This window comes from Hydra viridissima, unplaced genomic scaffold, assembly GCF_058129835.1.
Source record: "Hydra viridissima isolate aposymbiotic clone 2 unplaced genomic scaffold, HvirCarnegie_v1 scaffold_11, whole genome shotgun sequence".
Classification (NCBI taxonomy): Eukaryota; Metazoa; Cnidaria; class Hydrozoa; order Anthoathecata; family Hydridae; genus Hydra; species Hydra viridissima.
In genome coordinates, this window is record NW_028324310.1 from 7,439,029 (window position 1) to 7,452,065 (window position 13,037).

General features: G+C 27.6%; 2 protein-coding genes and 1 pseudogene across 5 annotated transcripts; all 3 read right to left on the reverse strand.

The window, feature by feature from the left end:
- Window positions 1-6: 6 nt before the first annotated feature.
- On the reverse strand, window positions 7-12,996 carry LOC145191074 (golgin-45-like). 4 transcript variants are annotated; one of them, XM_090066736.1, is made up of 9 exons: window positions 12,891-12,996; window positions 12,430-12,480; window positions 10,153-10,181; window positions 9,475-9,806; window positions 2,035-2,093; window positions 1,786-1,926; window positions 1,193-1,321; window positions 534-801; window positions 7-210 (listed from the first exon to the last, which is right to left on the reverse strand). In XM_090066736.1, the coding sequence occupies exons 2-9, from the start codon at window positions 12,456-12,458 to the stop codon at window positions 58-60; spliced, it is 1,140 nt and encodes a 379-aa protein (XP_089922862.1). In that variant the 5' UTR covers window positions 12,459-12,480; window positions 12,891-12,996; the 3' UTR covers window positions 7-57. The 4 variants fall into 4 exon arrangements, with proteins under 4 accessions (XP_089922862.1, XP_089922863.1, XP_089922864.1 ...); XM_090066737.1 differs by having other exon boundaries at window positions 12,853-12,971; XM_090066738.1 differs by having other exon boundaries at window positions 12,858-12,932.
- On the reverse strand, window positions 4,507-7,015 carry LOC149881972 (uncharacterized). The gene has a single exon (XM_090067757.1). The coding sequence runs from the start codon at window positions 5,280-5,282 to the stop codon at window positions 4,647-4,649; it is 636 nt and encodes a 211-aa protein (XP_089923883.1). The 5' UTR covers window positions 5,283-7,015; the 3' UTR covers window positions 4,507-4,646.
- LOC149881973 (uncharacterized) lies at window positions 5,987-7,663 on the reverse strand (annotated as a pseudogene).
- Window positions 12,997-13,037: the final 41 nt, after the last annotated feature.

Here is a 13,037-nt window from a genome sequence, read left to right on the forward strand (position 1 = left end):
ACATTATTCCAGTTACAGAATTTCCTTCATGAAAATCTTTTACATTCAAAAGGATATTTACAAATGTATAAGATGCCCTCTACAAGAATTGCAGCAATTAAATGTTACATGATAATTTGTTGACAGAAAATGGCTGATTCTATTATGTGCTAAATAATCCCTTCTCATTCGAACAAGCTCTTCTGTTTGTATACCATTATTCATGACAATCTACACAACAAAGTTATATACACTTAGAAATTATTTTTAACTAAAGCTCTTTATCTTACAAAAAAAAAAACTTTTTTTTCCAATTGCAATGATGAAATGGTATGATTGGAAATTTATTACGAGTGGATAAAATGAGGAATAAAATGATGGGTGGAAGTAGAAATGAAGAAAACAAAAATAAATAATGATTTGCCTAAGTTTATGCTCTTGATGATTTTGTATGTCTTATATGTTTTCTTTAGACTGGTTTTTAACTTTTGCAGTCGATCAAAAAACTCATTGCATATGTTAGTATAATAATATGCAACTTATGTAATTCATACCTCATGTGCTAATTGCTCAGCTGTTGATAGTTCACTTGGTTTTACAAAAGTCTCTTTTACTAAATTCTTTTTGAAAATACACTTTAATGGAATATTTTCTTTTATTTCTAGTAAAGCTTTTTCCAATAAAGAGGATTCCTCTAAAATTTCTATTAGCGACTCCACCAGGTCATGATTTAGAAATGCAGTATTAACCAATGTCAAACCAATTTCAGAATCAAGTGATACATCTTTACAGTTTAGCAACTCTGCAATTTTAACAAGACCTCTAAAAAAAGTAAAATTTTTTCTAAAGCTTTAGAACTTAAAAATTTTCTATGGACACTTAAAGTTAAATATTTCCTCAAAGAAAAGTGAGACCTTTAAAAAAGTTAAATATTTCCTCAAAGAAAAGTGAGACCTCTAAAAAAGTTAAAGTTTCCTCAAAGAAAAGAGAAACTTGAACAATTATCGGTTTGTGAACAAATGTGAGAGCTGCTTTTCAAAAAAGTCTTCAGGAAAGTGAGACCCTTTTTGTTTACTGAGATGTGTGCAATACAAAAATTAAATTTAAACAAATTAGCTATTCAAGTTTCTTGTAACACATTTTCTACACAAAATATAACATGCATGCCTTTAGAAAAAATAAAAATGTAAATTAGTAAAAGAAAAAAAATTACTTTCTTGTTGCACTATTTAGAGCTCTGATCTTTGAATGCTCCTCTAAAAGATTTTGCAATGCAGTATGGGAGTCTCTATATTTATAATACAATGCAGACTTCCATTGAACTAACTCTTCATTCATTACCCTGAAAGTTTTACAGAAAACTTAAACCAACAGAAAGCTAAGATAGCAAGCTATAAAAATGTAAAATAATTCTATATAGAAAAGAATATCACAAAATTGATTTAAGTCATACAGCTCATGTTAAAAGCCAAAAAAGTAAAAAGTATCTAAAAATAAAGTTTTTATTTTATCAAACTTTGCAACAAATATAGACAAAAATTCTTTAATTTATACAAATGTAAAATGATGAAATGCTTGGTCCTATTTTCTGCAGTGATTTTAAAAAGGATAACTTTTTTAAAAATGATTTTTTTTAAATTAAAAAAAAACAACACATTTTAGACAGTTCCTTAAATTTTATTTAGCGACATAGAAGCACATTTTATGTATTTACATAGAACTACATTTTTAGAAGGTTCTCAGAAAAAGAGGTAAAATTATGCAAAAATGCTGTATATTTTAAAATCAAATTAGATAAAAGTCAACCTGCTAGCAAGGAATTTACTTCTCCACACATCTACTTGAATTTGTGCTTGCTGTACTTCTTCCTGATTTTCTTCTAATATAATTCTCAACTTTTGCAGCTCTAAATCTCTCTGTATTCTATCCAAAATCATTTGCTCATGTCTATAAAACACAATTTAAAAAATAAGATTGAATTGTTAGCAAAAAAAATATTTAAAAAACTTTTATTTTGTAAAAGTAAAAGAACTTTTAGAAGTCTAGGATTCTTACTTTGCTTCTAGATCATCACCAATTGAAGCAATTAACAGATTCTTCAGCTCATTATTAACCTGAAAGTATGTAACTATTTAACTCAAGGTTTTAATATCATTTGAAACAATGAGTATATAAGTATACATGAATATAAACAATGAATGACTTTTATTACATATTTTTGATTATTCCAAGTAATAAGGGTAATCATCCTATTTGATAAATATAAAATTAAATAAAGATAAAAATCTGGTTTAACAGTAAATTAAACTAATTCATCTTTAAAGTATGTTAAATTAAACTTTCAATACACTGAAGTCTGTTTTTTAAAAAATTCTCATTCATTCAGCTTAACAATGAAAGATGAACAACCCTATCCCCTAGGATTTTATTGAATTTATTATAGCATTTTATCAAAGTAGAACAAATAAAACAGGTTAACAAAATTAAAAATCTTTTGTGCTTGTAAAAAGAGATAATTTCAATTAAAAAATATGTAAGCACTCATGTATGCAAATGGAGTTTTATACTTAATATCTATGTGTTTGACTATAAGACTATCGGCATAAACAATATAGATATAAGATATCTAAACACGTTTATTTTTTAATTTTAGAATAAAAAATAATAATAAAATAATATAATAATCATCTGTATGGCTTTAACTCATAGACTGTTAAAAATTCAGCCAGTGGACAAAGAAAACTAAAAAAAAGTATTTGCTATTCCTACAGTTTGTCAAGAAGTCTGGGGAGGAGTAAATGAACTATAACTGACTGTTATTATCGTCTAACAAAAGATTTCAGGTTATAATAAAAAAATTTGACCAAAACCATTTACCCAGATCTGGATTTAGGAATCTGCTCCTTGTTTCATTCAGATAAATTACATTTAACTGTTTTCACAGTTTCCTTCAATAGAAAAATAATTAGTTAGAGAACAACACCAAAAAAAGTAACAATACAGATTTTGCAGATGCATTGATGACAATGCCTAAAAACTTTGATTAGGTAGAATTAAATGATTAAGGGAGAGATTTATCAAAAGAAATCTTAGCTTATTAGCTTAAAAACAAAATTTTGAAAGGGTAAAAAAAGTAAGTTGTTTTTGCAATCAGGAAAAAAGCCAATTAATATTCTTTGTAACTAACAATAGATTTTGTCAACTGTTGCAATGTACCAGGACTTAAGATTGAATTGAACATCAAACATCCAAATAAATGGTGGTTGTTCAAAGACTAAACTACATTTTTCTCCATAATGGAAAATCATTTGGTGCAATTTCTAATGGTTACTCTTTGCATCTCTAAGTGGAATATGGATACATAAAGTCTTAAATTTACTTGGTGTCTGAGTGATGAGTAAGATGAGTGCTTTCATCATAATATTAAGGTTATAAAAATTTAAAGTTAAAAGTAGTTGCCTTTTTTTAAATTAACAGCAAATTTTGACTAGTGTATATAAATTTTAAATATTAATTCAAAATTATTTTTATAGGTAAATAAAAATTGTATTATTATGAATTTGGTTAAAATTTGAATTCACAATAAAGCTCTATTTAAAAAACAGTATAACAAAAATTTTGATGAAATGCTAAAGGGTAATTCCATGTCAATTGAGCCAGGCCATGTCACCATGCATCTCAGATTTTGCTGATTTTTATACAGTTGAGAGTACTTAGTAAAACAAGAAATTCTTGAAAATTTTAGCTTCTAGCTCCAAGAGGATCCTGAAATATGATCATTTTACTTTCAACTGATCTTGGCCAGGCCCCTCTTGTCCTCTCAGAATTATGACCTTTGTTTAAAGGTTTCAAGTCACATAGCTTTAAAAATATTTGATATTTTGACTTAAAAATTTGTACCTGGCTATTTTCAGGGTTGAAAAATCCAATGAAATAATCAAAAATATAAAAAAATATTTTTAAGTACCTGTAATTATCAATTTAAATAAATTTAGGCAATTTTTTATATACCTGATTTTGATGCTCAAGAAACCCGCGTGACCTTGATGATATCAAAAAAAAATATTTTACACATTATTCTAAATTTTAGGATCTTTCAGAAAACATAAGAATTTTGATCTGCAAGTATATGGATTTCCATATATGGATAACGGGACGCAGGCCCCACCTTTTTGTAGCGGAATCTTGCAATACATTTTCCACTACCTTTCAGACTAGCTAGAGCTATGAAAATTTCTGTATTTATATAGTGTCAATAAACGAGCATTTTAAAATTAAAAAAGGGCCTAAGACACTAGGGGAGGGGGCTGGGGGCATGTGCCCCATTTTTTTGAGCAGAATCTTGAGATGGATTTTTCACTATCTTCCAGACAAGCTGCAGCTCGAAAACTTTAAGCATTTGTGTAGTCCTCATGAACATGCGTTTAAGTTGTTTCAGGTCAGATGACCAGATGGTCCATGGGGCTGGGGCACCTGGGACCATGCCCCACTTTTTTCTCAAAAAAAAATTTTTTTTTTTTTAAACACATAAATGTGTCTTAAATTTAAGATAAATTTGAAAATATTGTATTCAAAAATTTTTATTGCTTTATACTTGCTCTGTTTTACTTCACCATTTACAAAATAAAATACAAAAAAAAGAAAGTCAAGATAATGTTAAGATTAGCTTAGATGCATCGACGGTCAAAGTATAAAAACGTCCATTTGTTGTTACAGGCATCAATGTTAATTTGCTGATCATTTCGAGAAATTTGAATACCAGAAATAGAAAAAATGCCTGTTATATGAACATCTTCACTTGTTCGTTTAAAGCTAATAGTATCTACAAATTCTGGTTTAAATTGATGATAGCTCCTAGTTCCAGGAATTGTTCTACTTAGCTCAAAACCTGTTTTCAAAGTGGTGCGCAATTCTGTCAGTCTTTCTTTTTCAATCTTGAAAAAAATAATCCCTTTAATATTGTTAATACAGTAGTCAAACATTTTGTTACAATTCAATATCTGGCCATTTATGGGCCTTTGTAGACTTGCATTTGTAGTTAATCGTTTTACAGTGCCACCAATACCATCACATGGTGACTTACCATGACTTGTAGCAAAAAATGTCCACTCTGCATCAATGTCAAAATCATTTTTATGGAGACAGATATTGTAAAGGTTTTTGTGATTTTTATACTGTGCAGTACAACCATCAGAAAAATAAAGAATCTTTGAAATTTTAGGATGATATTCTTTTAAATAGTTAACTATTTGTGTTTGAACTTCATACACAAAACCAGTGTCATGCTCATTATCTTCTGACATGAAGCAAAACAATTTTTCTTCAAGTTGGTCATTTTCGTTTAATAAATAGAGGGCAACGAGGTGCAATGTGCATTGACTTTTTCACCAATGGTAACTTTGGATTTTATCTTGAATCAAAAAAGTGAATTTTTTTGCAAAGTCACCTAAGACAATACAGCAGTCTTTTGCTAAATTTTCCTTTTGTTGCTTTAGGTATCTTGCTTGACATTTTGCAATGTAGGAATGAGCTGTTAACTTGTTTATTGCCTCTGATAACATCAATTTGTATTCTTCCATTGTTGTTGTCTGATAGATCAATGTTGTTCTGTTTGTTTTCTGCCACTGATTGATTGACACCTCCTCGTCATTGTCAATTAGTTGTGCATCCAGAAACTTCTTTAAAGAAACTACACCTAGACAGTTCGGACATAGATGAACCATGCACTCGTTACTTGTCGCATCACAAACATCTCTTGTCATCAGATCTTTGTAAGTACATTTTATTTGTACTTACAAAGATCTGATGACAAAAAAGTATTGCATTTTGATGGAGGGTACATACACAAACAGAATGAGTGCCTGATGCTCCAGCAGTTATACACCATTTTGGTCTTAAACTGCAAAACTTAGAAAATTCAATAACTTTTTGAGGATATTTAGTTTTAAAAGAAACGTAAAGTTCTTTAAGATTACATAAAATAAGGCGCTTTTGCATGTGTTGTTTTCTACCAATACTTACGTAATCTTTTTTACCAGGCATTTGTCTAGTAAATTTGTCATCATGGTATACATTGTTGACTCTATTTAATGTTATTTCTGAAAATATTTTTCCTTTCTTAGTACCTGGAACTGAAAAAATCCCACTTATTTTCTTTAGTTTGCGCGCTTCTTTAATTTGGTATATAGTGACGTTGAAATATCTTGCAGCATGTTAACAACTGAATTTTAGTTTTTTGGTCAGAAACAATTAACTTTTCTTTTATTTCTGCTGTTAGTTTGTCTAGATCATCGCATTTACTTTTGTCAATAATTTTCGTATGAGGAATTTTATGTTTCAGTTCTTCTTCCCTAACATTATATACTTTTAAAATATGCTCTTCATACTTCGACAATGTTTTTATAACTTTTCTTTTAGCGACAGATAACCGTTGATGCTTTCGAATGCCATGAAGTTTTATGGGGATGCACCTATTGCTTCCAAACTAACATTTAACGCCTCTCGTGACTTTTCAGAAGTACCACATGAAATAGATTCTTCAAGTTCACAATTATCTTGTTCATGAAATTTACTGATTATAGCTTCAAAGCAGCTCCGACAAAGTTGATATCCAGGCACAACATTTGGAAAATTAGTTCTCAATTGTTTTGCCATGTCTAATGTTATTACATGACTCCCTGAAATGAAAAGAACAATTTGATTTTAGTAATTACCTATCAATATGAAAATTATTTGCACTTATTTCAATATATAATGCATAACCAGAATTTAATTTCATTTTTTAATTTTATTATTCAAAAAAGATTTTACAATAATTTTTTATCAAAAATATTTACCTTGATTGCTTTTCTTTTTGATTTATGCTTGTCCAATAAATTACAATATTTTGTGTGCTTCTTTAAATGTGTGTACCAAAAATCTTTGCATGATGAAGGCAGATTGTTAAAATTTTATCATCTGTTATTCCAGATCTCCAAATAAATTCTTCGTTGGTATCTTCTCTATAGCAATCAAATTTCTTTAAATCAATCTTTCTACAATAACTTAGTTTATGAGAAGTATCATTTAACTTTTTTCCAAAATCACATGAATCCATTCTTATTGTAACACTAAAAACAATTTGACATTAGTTTAAAATGATAAACCAATAGTAATTAATTTAATGAAAGCAACTTAACCAATCACCATGGTAATACAAAGCTAAACAGTGATTGATTTCTTTTATCTTACTTTGACAAAAAGAAAGTTTCCTTTTCACAAAGTTTAATTATACTCAATTCTTTAATGTTAAAAATGTTAATGATGACTTTAATAGGTAACAAATTTCTTCTATATTAGTGTAATGACAGGATGTTTTTTGTTTCTGTTAACAAATTGCTGTTACCATTTTAGAATTAGCAAAATATATTAATCTTTTTTAATTCAAATTAAAAAAGATTAAATTATACAAAATGAAATTCTGTTAAAACCATTACTTTAGACTGTTTTTAATGTTATACATGCAAATCAAAATGTAAATCACAAAAATTTGAGAAGCAATGTTATCAAAGAAATGTTTAACGTTGTTAAAAATGAAAATCTAAAAAAAAAATTTGAAGACAATAGTTTTAAAGTTATCTTAAATAAGTTTAAAAAAAAAAAATTTTTTTTTGAGAAAAAAAGTGGGGCATGGTCCCAGGTGCCCCAGCCCCATGGACCATCTGGTCATCTGACCTGAAACAACTTAAACGCATGTTCATGAGGACTACACAAATGCTTAAAGTTTTCGAGCTGCAGCTTGTCTGGAAGATAGTGAAAAATCCATCTCAAGATTCTGCTCAAAAAAATGGGGCACATGCCCCCAGCCCCCTCCCCTAGTGTCTTAGGCCCTTTTTTAATTTTAAAATGCTCGTTTATTGACACTATATAAATACAGAAATTTTCATAGCTCTAGCTAGTCTGAAAGGTAGTGGAAAATGTATTGCAAGATTCCGCTACAAAAAGGTGGGGCCTGCGTCCCGTTATCCATATATGGAAATCCATATACTTGCAGATCAAAATTCTTATGTTTTCTGAAAGATCCTAAAATTTAGAATAATGTGTAAAATATTTTTTTTTGATATCATCAAGGTCACGCGGGTTTCTTGAGCATCAAAATCAGGTATATAAAAAATTGCCTAAATTTATTTAAATTGATAATTACAGGTACTTAAAAATATTTTTTTATATTTTTGATTATTTCATTGGATTTTTCAACCCTGAAAATAGCCAGGTACAAATTTTTAAGTCAAAATATCAAATATTTTTAAAGCTATGTGACTTGAAACCTTTAAACAAAGGTCATAATTCTGAGAGGACAAGAGGGGCCTGGCCAAGATCAGTTGAAAGTAAAATGATCATATTTCAGGATCCTCTTGGAGCTAGAAGCTAAAATTTTCAAGAATTTCTTGTTTTACTAAGTACTCTCAACTGTATAAAAATCAGCAAAATCTGAGATGCATGGTGACATGGCCTGGCTCAATTGACATGGAATTACCCTAAAGAAAGTATTTCAGGATCACTAGGGTTGCATGCTCAAGACAAACACTTGTTAAGCATATTCATCTACCAATTTCAAATAAAATGATAACTAATTTGATGTTAACAAATTTTAATTTGTTTACTAATACGGTTTATTTATACTGCTTTTAAATACTATTTATGAGGTTAGAAATTGACTTGGCTTGGTAAATAAATAATTACTACATATGGGGTAGAAATATACTTAGCTTTGTAAATAAGTTAAACTTTTAGAAATGTTTGTAATGAACGTTTATATTGACATCTGTTAATTATTTGCAGGACTTTTATTCTAAATTGGATCAAATATGATCAAAATGTTATACTATGGTATTGGATGATACACTTAAAAGTATTTGAATAATTGGAATGTTGGATTATTTTTTATTAAAAGTACTTTACTTGATTAAGATTTTTGTTGTCATAAATATTTGGAAGCTAAACTAATAATCATAAATAGAAAAAGCTACACAAATGAAATGTCTGCAAAAAAAATTTATTTCTATTTCATTTTTTCAAACATAAAATGCAGCCACAGGATGACAATAAAAGGCCTACCTTTGAGAGCATAAAGGATAATTGAAGACATAAGTGGATGAAGGCGTTATGTCGCAAAAATACAAAATTCCACTTTTTTACACAAATAAAGGTGTTAAGTAACGCTCTTTCACATGAACATAATGACACCGCACAAAAATGTGCTAAAATACGATTTTCACAGTGAATGAAGGAGTTATGTTACATATTAATTCACCCATAACACGATTTAACGCGGATGTAAGTGTTAAGGGACAGTTCCATATTGGTGTAACATAACACCTTCATTCACTTATGTCTTCAATTATCCTTTACACTCTCATAGGTAGGCATTCCACTTGATTTAATTTGACACAATAATGATGTAGTTTTATTTCTTTTGAAGTTAGAAAGTAAAAATGTAATAATAAAAATATTAACTTGTGTTTGGCTAGCCAATTGATGTGATATTTTCAACTTTTCTTCAATTAGCTTCTCATTATGTTCTTGCAAAAACTGGACTTTTGCATTTAATCTCTCTAATAAACCTTCATTTTGAATTTGAAAAGGCATATTTGTTATGTCTTCATTGGTCAAAGAATTTGGCAAATATGTTAGAGGGTTATCACAGCTATCAGATTTATGAAAGTTCTGAAGAGCTTTAAATTTTTTAAGATTTCCTGCAGTTGCAGAAAACTCATTTTGTGAGAAAGTTGGTATAATTTTAGGCAGGACAGACTCCATTCCATCTCCAGGGAAGCGCTCTTTGATAACTAAAGAAAAAGGAAAAATATCTGAGAGCAAAAAACTTAAATATTTTTTAAAAAAAAGCTGCAAAAAAAAAAAAACTTTTTTACATAATTTGTTTTCCTAGATCTTTTTTTTTTGCCTATAATATATATTAAAAATACTTGACAAATTAGATGTACAAATGAGGAAAAGTAGTATTGCATAAAAAATGTGCATAAAAATTTAAGAAAAATACCAATAAAAATGAAAAGTTATTAAGAGATCAAAAGAAGTGATTTTACTGACCTTATACCTTATATTTTTAACAACAAAAACATGATAAATGAATGAATTTCAAAACACTTATAAAATTATCCACCATTTACTCACTATCTTCTTCATTGCAGTTTAATCCATTTCTAAAAAGCAATTAAAATGCTGATAAAAAAAAAATTTGAAATGCAAATATTCTATGGGATATAATATTTTTAAAATGCTATACAACATTCCATATGATATACATACCTTATAGTCACTAAAAAAAATTTTCAAAGACTGATATTTTTATTTTTTTTTAATTTTTAAAAAAACTACTTTAATCATTAAAACACTTGTGATGTATGTATACTTGATACATTAAAAATAAAAAAATATTTATGGAAAAGATAATCTAATAATTAAATAAATAAAGATCTGGAGATTGAGCATCTTGCTCAAGAGCTTTTGCTTGAGGCTTTGCAAGGATAATATTCCCATAAATAAAACTAGTTTTCCTAACAGCAGAAGCAGCGATTCATTTCAACCCAAAACAAAATAAACTCCTTATTTAACTGTTGTCATTAAATTCTTTAACATTTTGAAGAAAAGATTTTGAATTTGCATTTGTCTAATGTATCCTTTAATATCTGCTTCAATTTTTGTAGCCGAATTCTTGAGATTTACTTAATCTATTTTCTATTTATTTTCTCTATAAATGGCTTGGCTTAGTATTGAGTTTGTTGAAGCAAGCTGTTTGATGTTAACCCTAACTTGTTGTTAATTAATTGCTGACAGCAAATTGGAAATAACTCACAATTTTGCATTTTGTTATTTGTTATCATACTTTGCTTTTTGGGCCAAGTTCCTTTTGCTTATTTTATTTTTGAAAATATTTACCAAAAAAAAAAAAGAATTAAACTTTCAAATTATGCAAATGTGATTTTTTAAATTGTAAACCACTATTGAAATTCATCTACTAAAAATAATAAACAGAAATAATTAAGCTTGCAAATACTTTTTTGGCATCAAATTGTTTAACCACAGATGTTATAAAAATTAAAACAGTAATTTTATACTATTTTTGCTTCTTAGATGTTAGATGTATTTAAAATTTAATATCAAAATTCAACAAATAAACAAAAAAAGTAATTTTACATTCTTTTTAACAAAATTAGAAGAAAAAAAAGTTACAAAAAGCATTTTTTAGTGAATGTACATTACAGAGTGGTATACTTTCAAAAGATTTTGTCTGGGCATATCTTAAACCATATGTAAATGATTAGAAAAATGTTCTTCATACATAATTGTATAACTTTTTTCTAGTGCTCCAGTAATTCTAAAAAAAATTACATATTGATTACTTATATTATAGATTTATGATTACTTATATTATAGATATATATGATTTATGATTTATTTATATGACTTATATATATGACTTATATATATGATTACTTACATTATAGATTGATTATCCAAGCAACAATTGATTATAGGGACATATTACTCTTACAGGTAATATGCTCTATGATCCATTATTGTTCTTATGTAACCTAACTTGGTTAAAATGATAAAACAAAAATAATGGTTAATTTACATTTACAAACACAAACTACTATTAATTTAAGTATCTTTTTTTAAAAAGCTGTCTATTTAATTTAAAATCAAAGACTAAATTTTTTTCAATGATATTAAAATTTTTTTATTTTTTGAAATGTTTGCTTTAAATACATATTTTTGATGCTCATATATCTTATGTCAGAATTTGCTACAAAATATCAAATAGCCTCATTATTGTATAAAAAGATCATCTACCTGATCAGATTGATTTACTCAACCTATTTATGTGTAAATGCTTATAAATTTTCATGTAAAAGTCTCATAGCTATAGCTATGATCATCTATCTGATCAGATTGGTTTACTCAAACTTTTTTACACATAAAAAAGTTGAGTAAATCAATCTGATTAGGTGGCTGATCTTTTTATATAATAAGGAGGCTATTTGATATTTTGTAGCAAATTCTGACATAAGATACATGAGCATCAAAAATAATTTTAAAAATTTTATAAAATTGCCTTTTATGGGCCAACTTTAATGTTTCAAAAGGTCTACTCTAGCATACTTTTAAAATCATTAGAGCAATACAAAAAAAGTTTCTCAACTACACATAAAAAAACATTTTTTGCAAAAGAAAACAATTTTTGAGGGTAAAAATTAAATGTTAAAATTTTAAACTTCTCAAAAAAAAAAAAAAATTCACATATGGTCTGAGACATTAAAAAATACCTAATCTCAATTGAAAGTGACCCTCCCTAACATACATACATACATACATACATACATACATACATACATACATACATACATACATACATACATACATACATACATACATACATACATTTACCTAGAAATCTTTAAAACAGTCGGCTCCATGACCTTTATATAGCAACTAAAACTAAAACAAAAAAACCTGAATTTACTTATAATCCTGAAAAGTCAAAAAAATAAGTTACAATTTTTTAATGTAAAATAATATGCAATAACTGATAATATATTTATTGCATATTATTTTACAATATATTTTTGCATATTATTATACAATAACTGATATAATATAAATTTATATCACTGTAGAAAACCATGGTGACGAGTTTACAGTTTTGTTATTTTAAGTAGTCGGTAGTTGTTGGTAAAAAAAGAAGATAAATTGTCTAATTTAAAACTTTGAAATAAAAAAAGTGAAACAACTTTAAATTGTGCAAAGTTAAAATACCATACTAGTTAATAATATGTATAATTCAATACAATATAAAATTAAGTTTAATACTCTACGATTATGTATCAGGAATTAAAATAGAGTAGTACATAGATATTTTAAGTAGCCCGTGGTTGAAAATGACTTTGTATCGCAGAAATACACCATTTTAAATGTTTACGATAAAGTTTTTAAATAACCCGTAACTTTCGTCTTATTGTCGGTAGATTTCCCATTCATAATAAATCGATTACCCA

Bases quoted from the DNA above. Each gene is read 5' to 3' on its own strand.
- LOC149881972 (XM_090067757.1), bottom strand. From the start codon at position 5,282: ATGTCAGAAGATAATGAGCATGACACTGGTTTTGTGTATGAAGTTCAA.
- LOC145191074 (XM_090066736.1), bottom strand. From the start codon at position 12,458: ATGGAGCCGACTGTTTTAAAGATTTCTAG. The intron at 9,807-10,152 runs GTGAGTAAATGG...CTTTTTCTTTAG, and splicing joins AAACTGCAATGAAGAAGATA to TTATCAAAGAGCGCTTCCCT. The intron at 802-1,192 runs GTAATTTTTTTT...TACTTTTTTTAG, and splicing joins CTAAATAGTGCAACAAGAAA to AGGTCTTGTTAAAATTGCAG.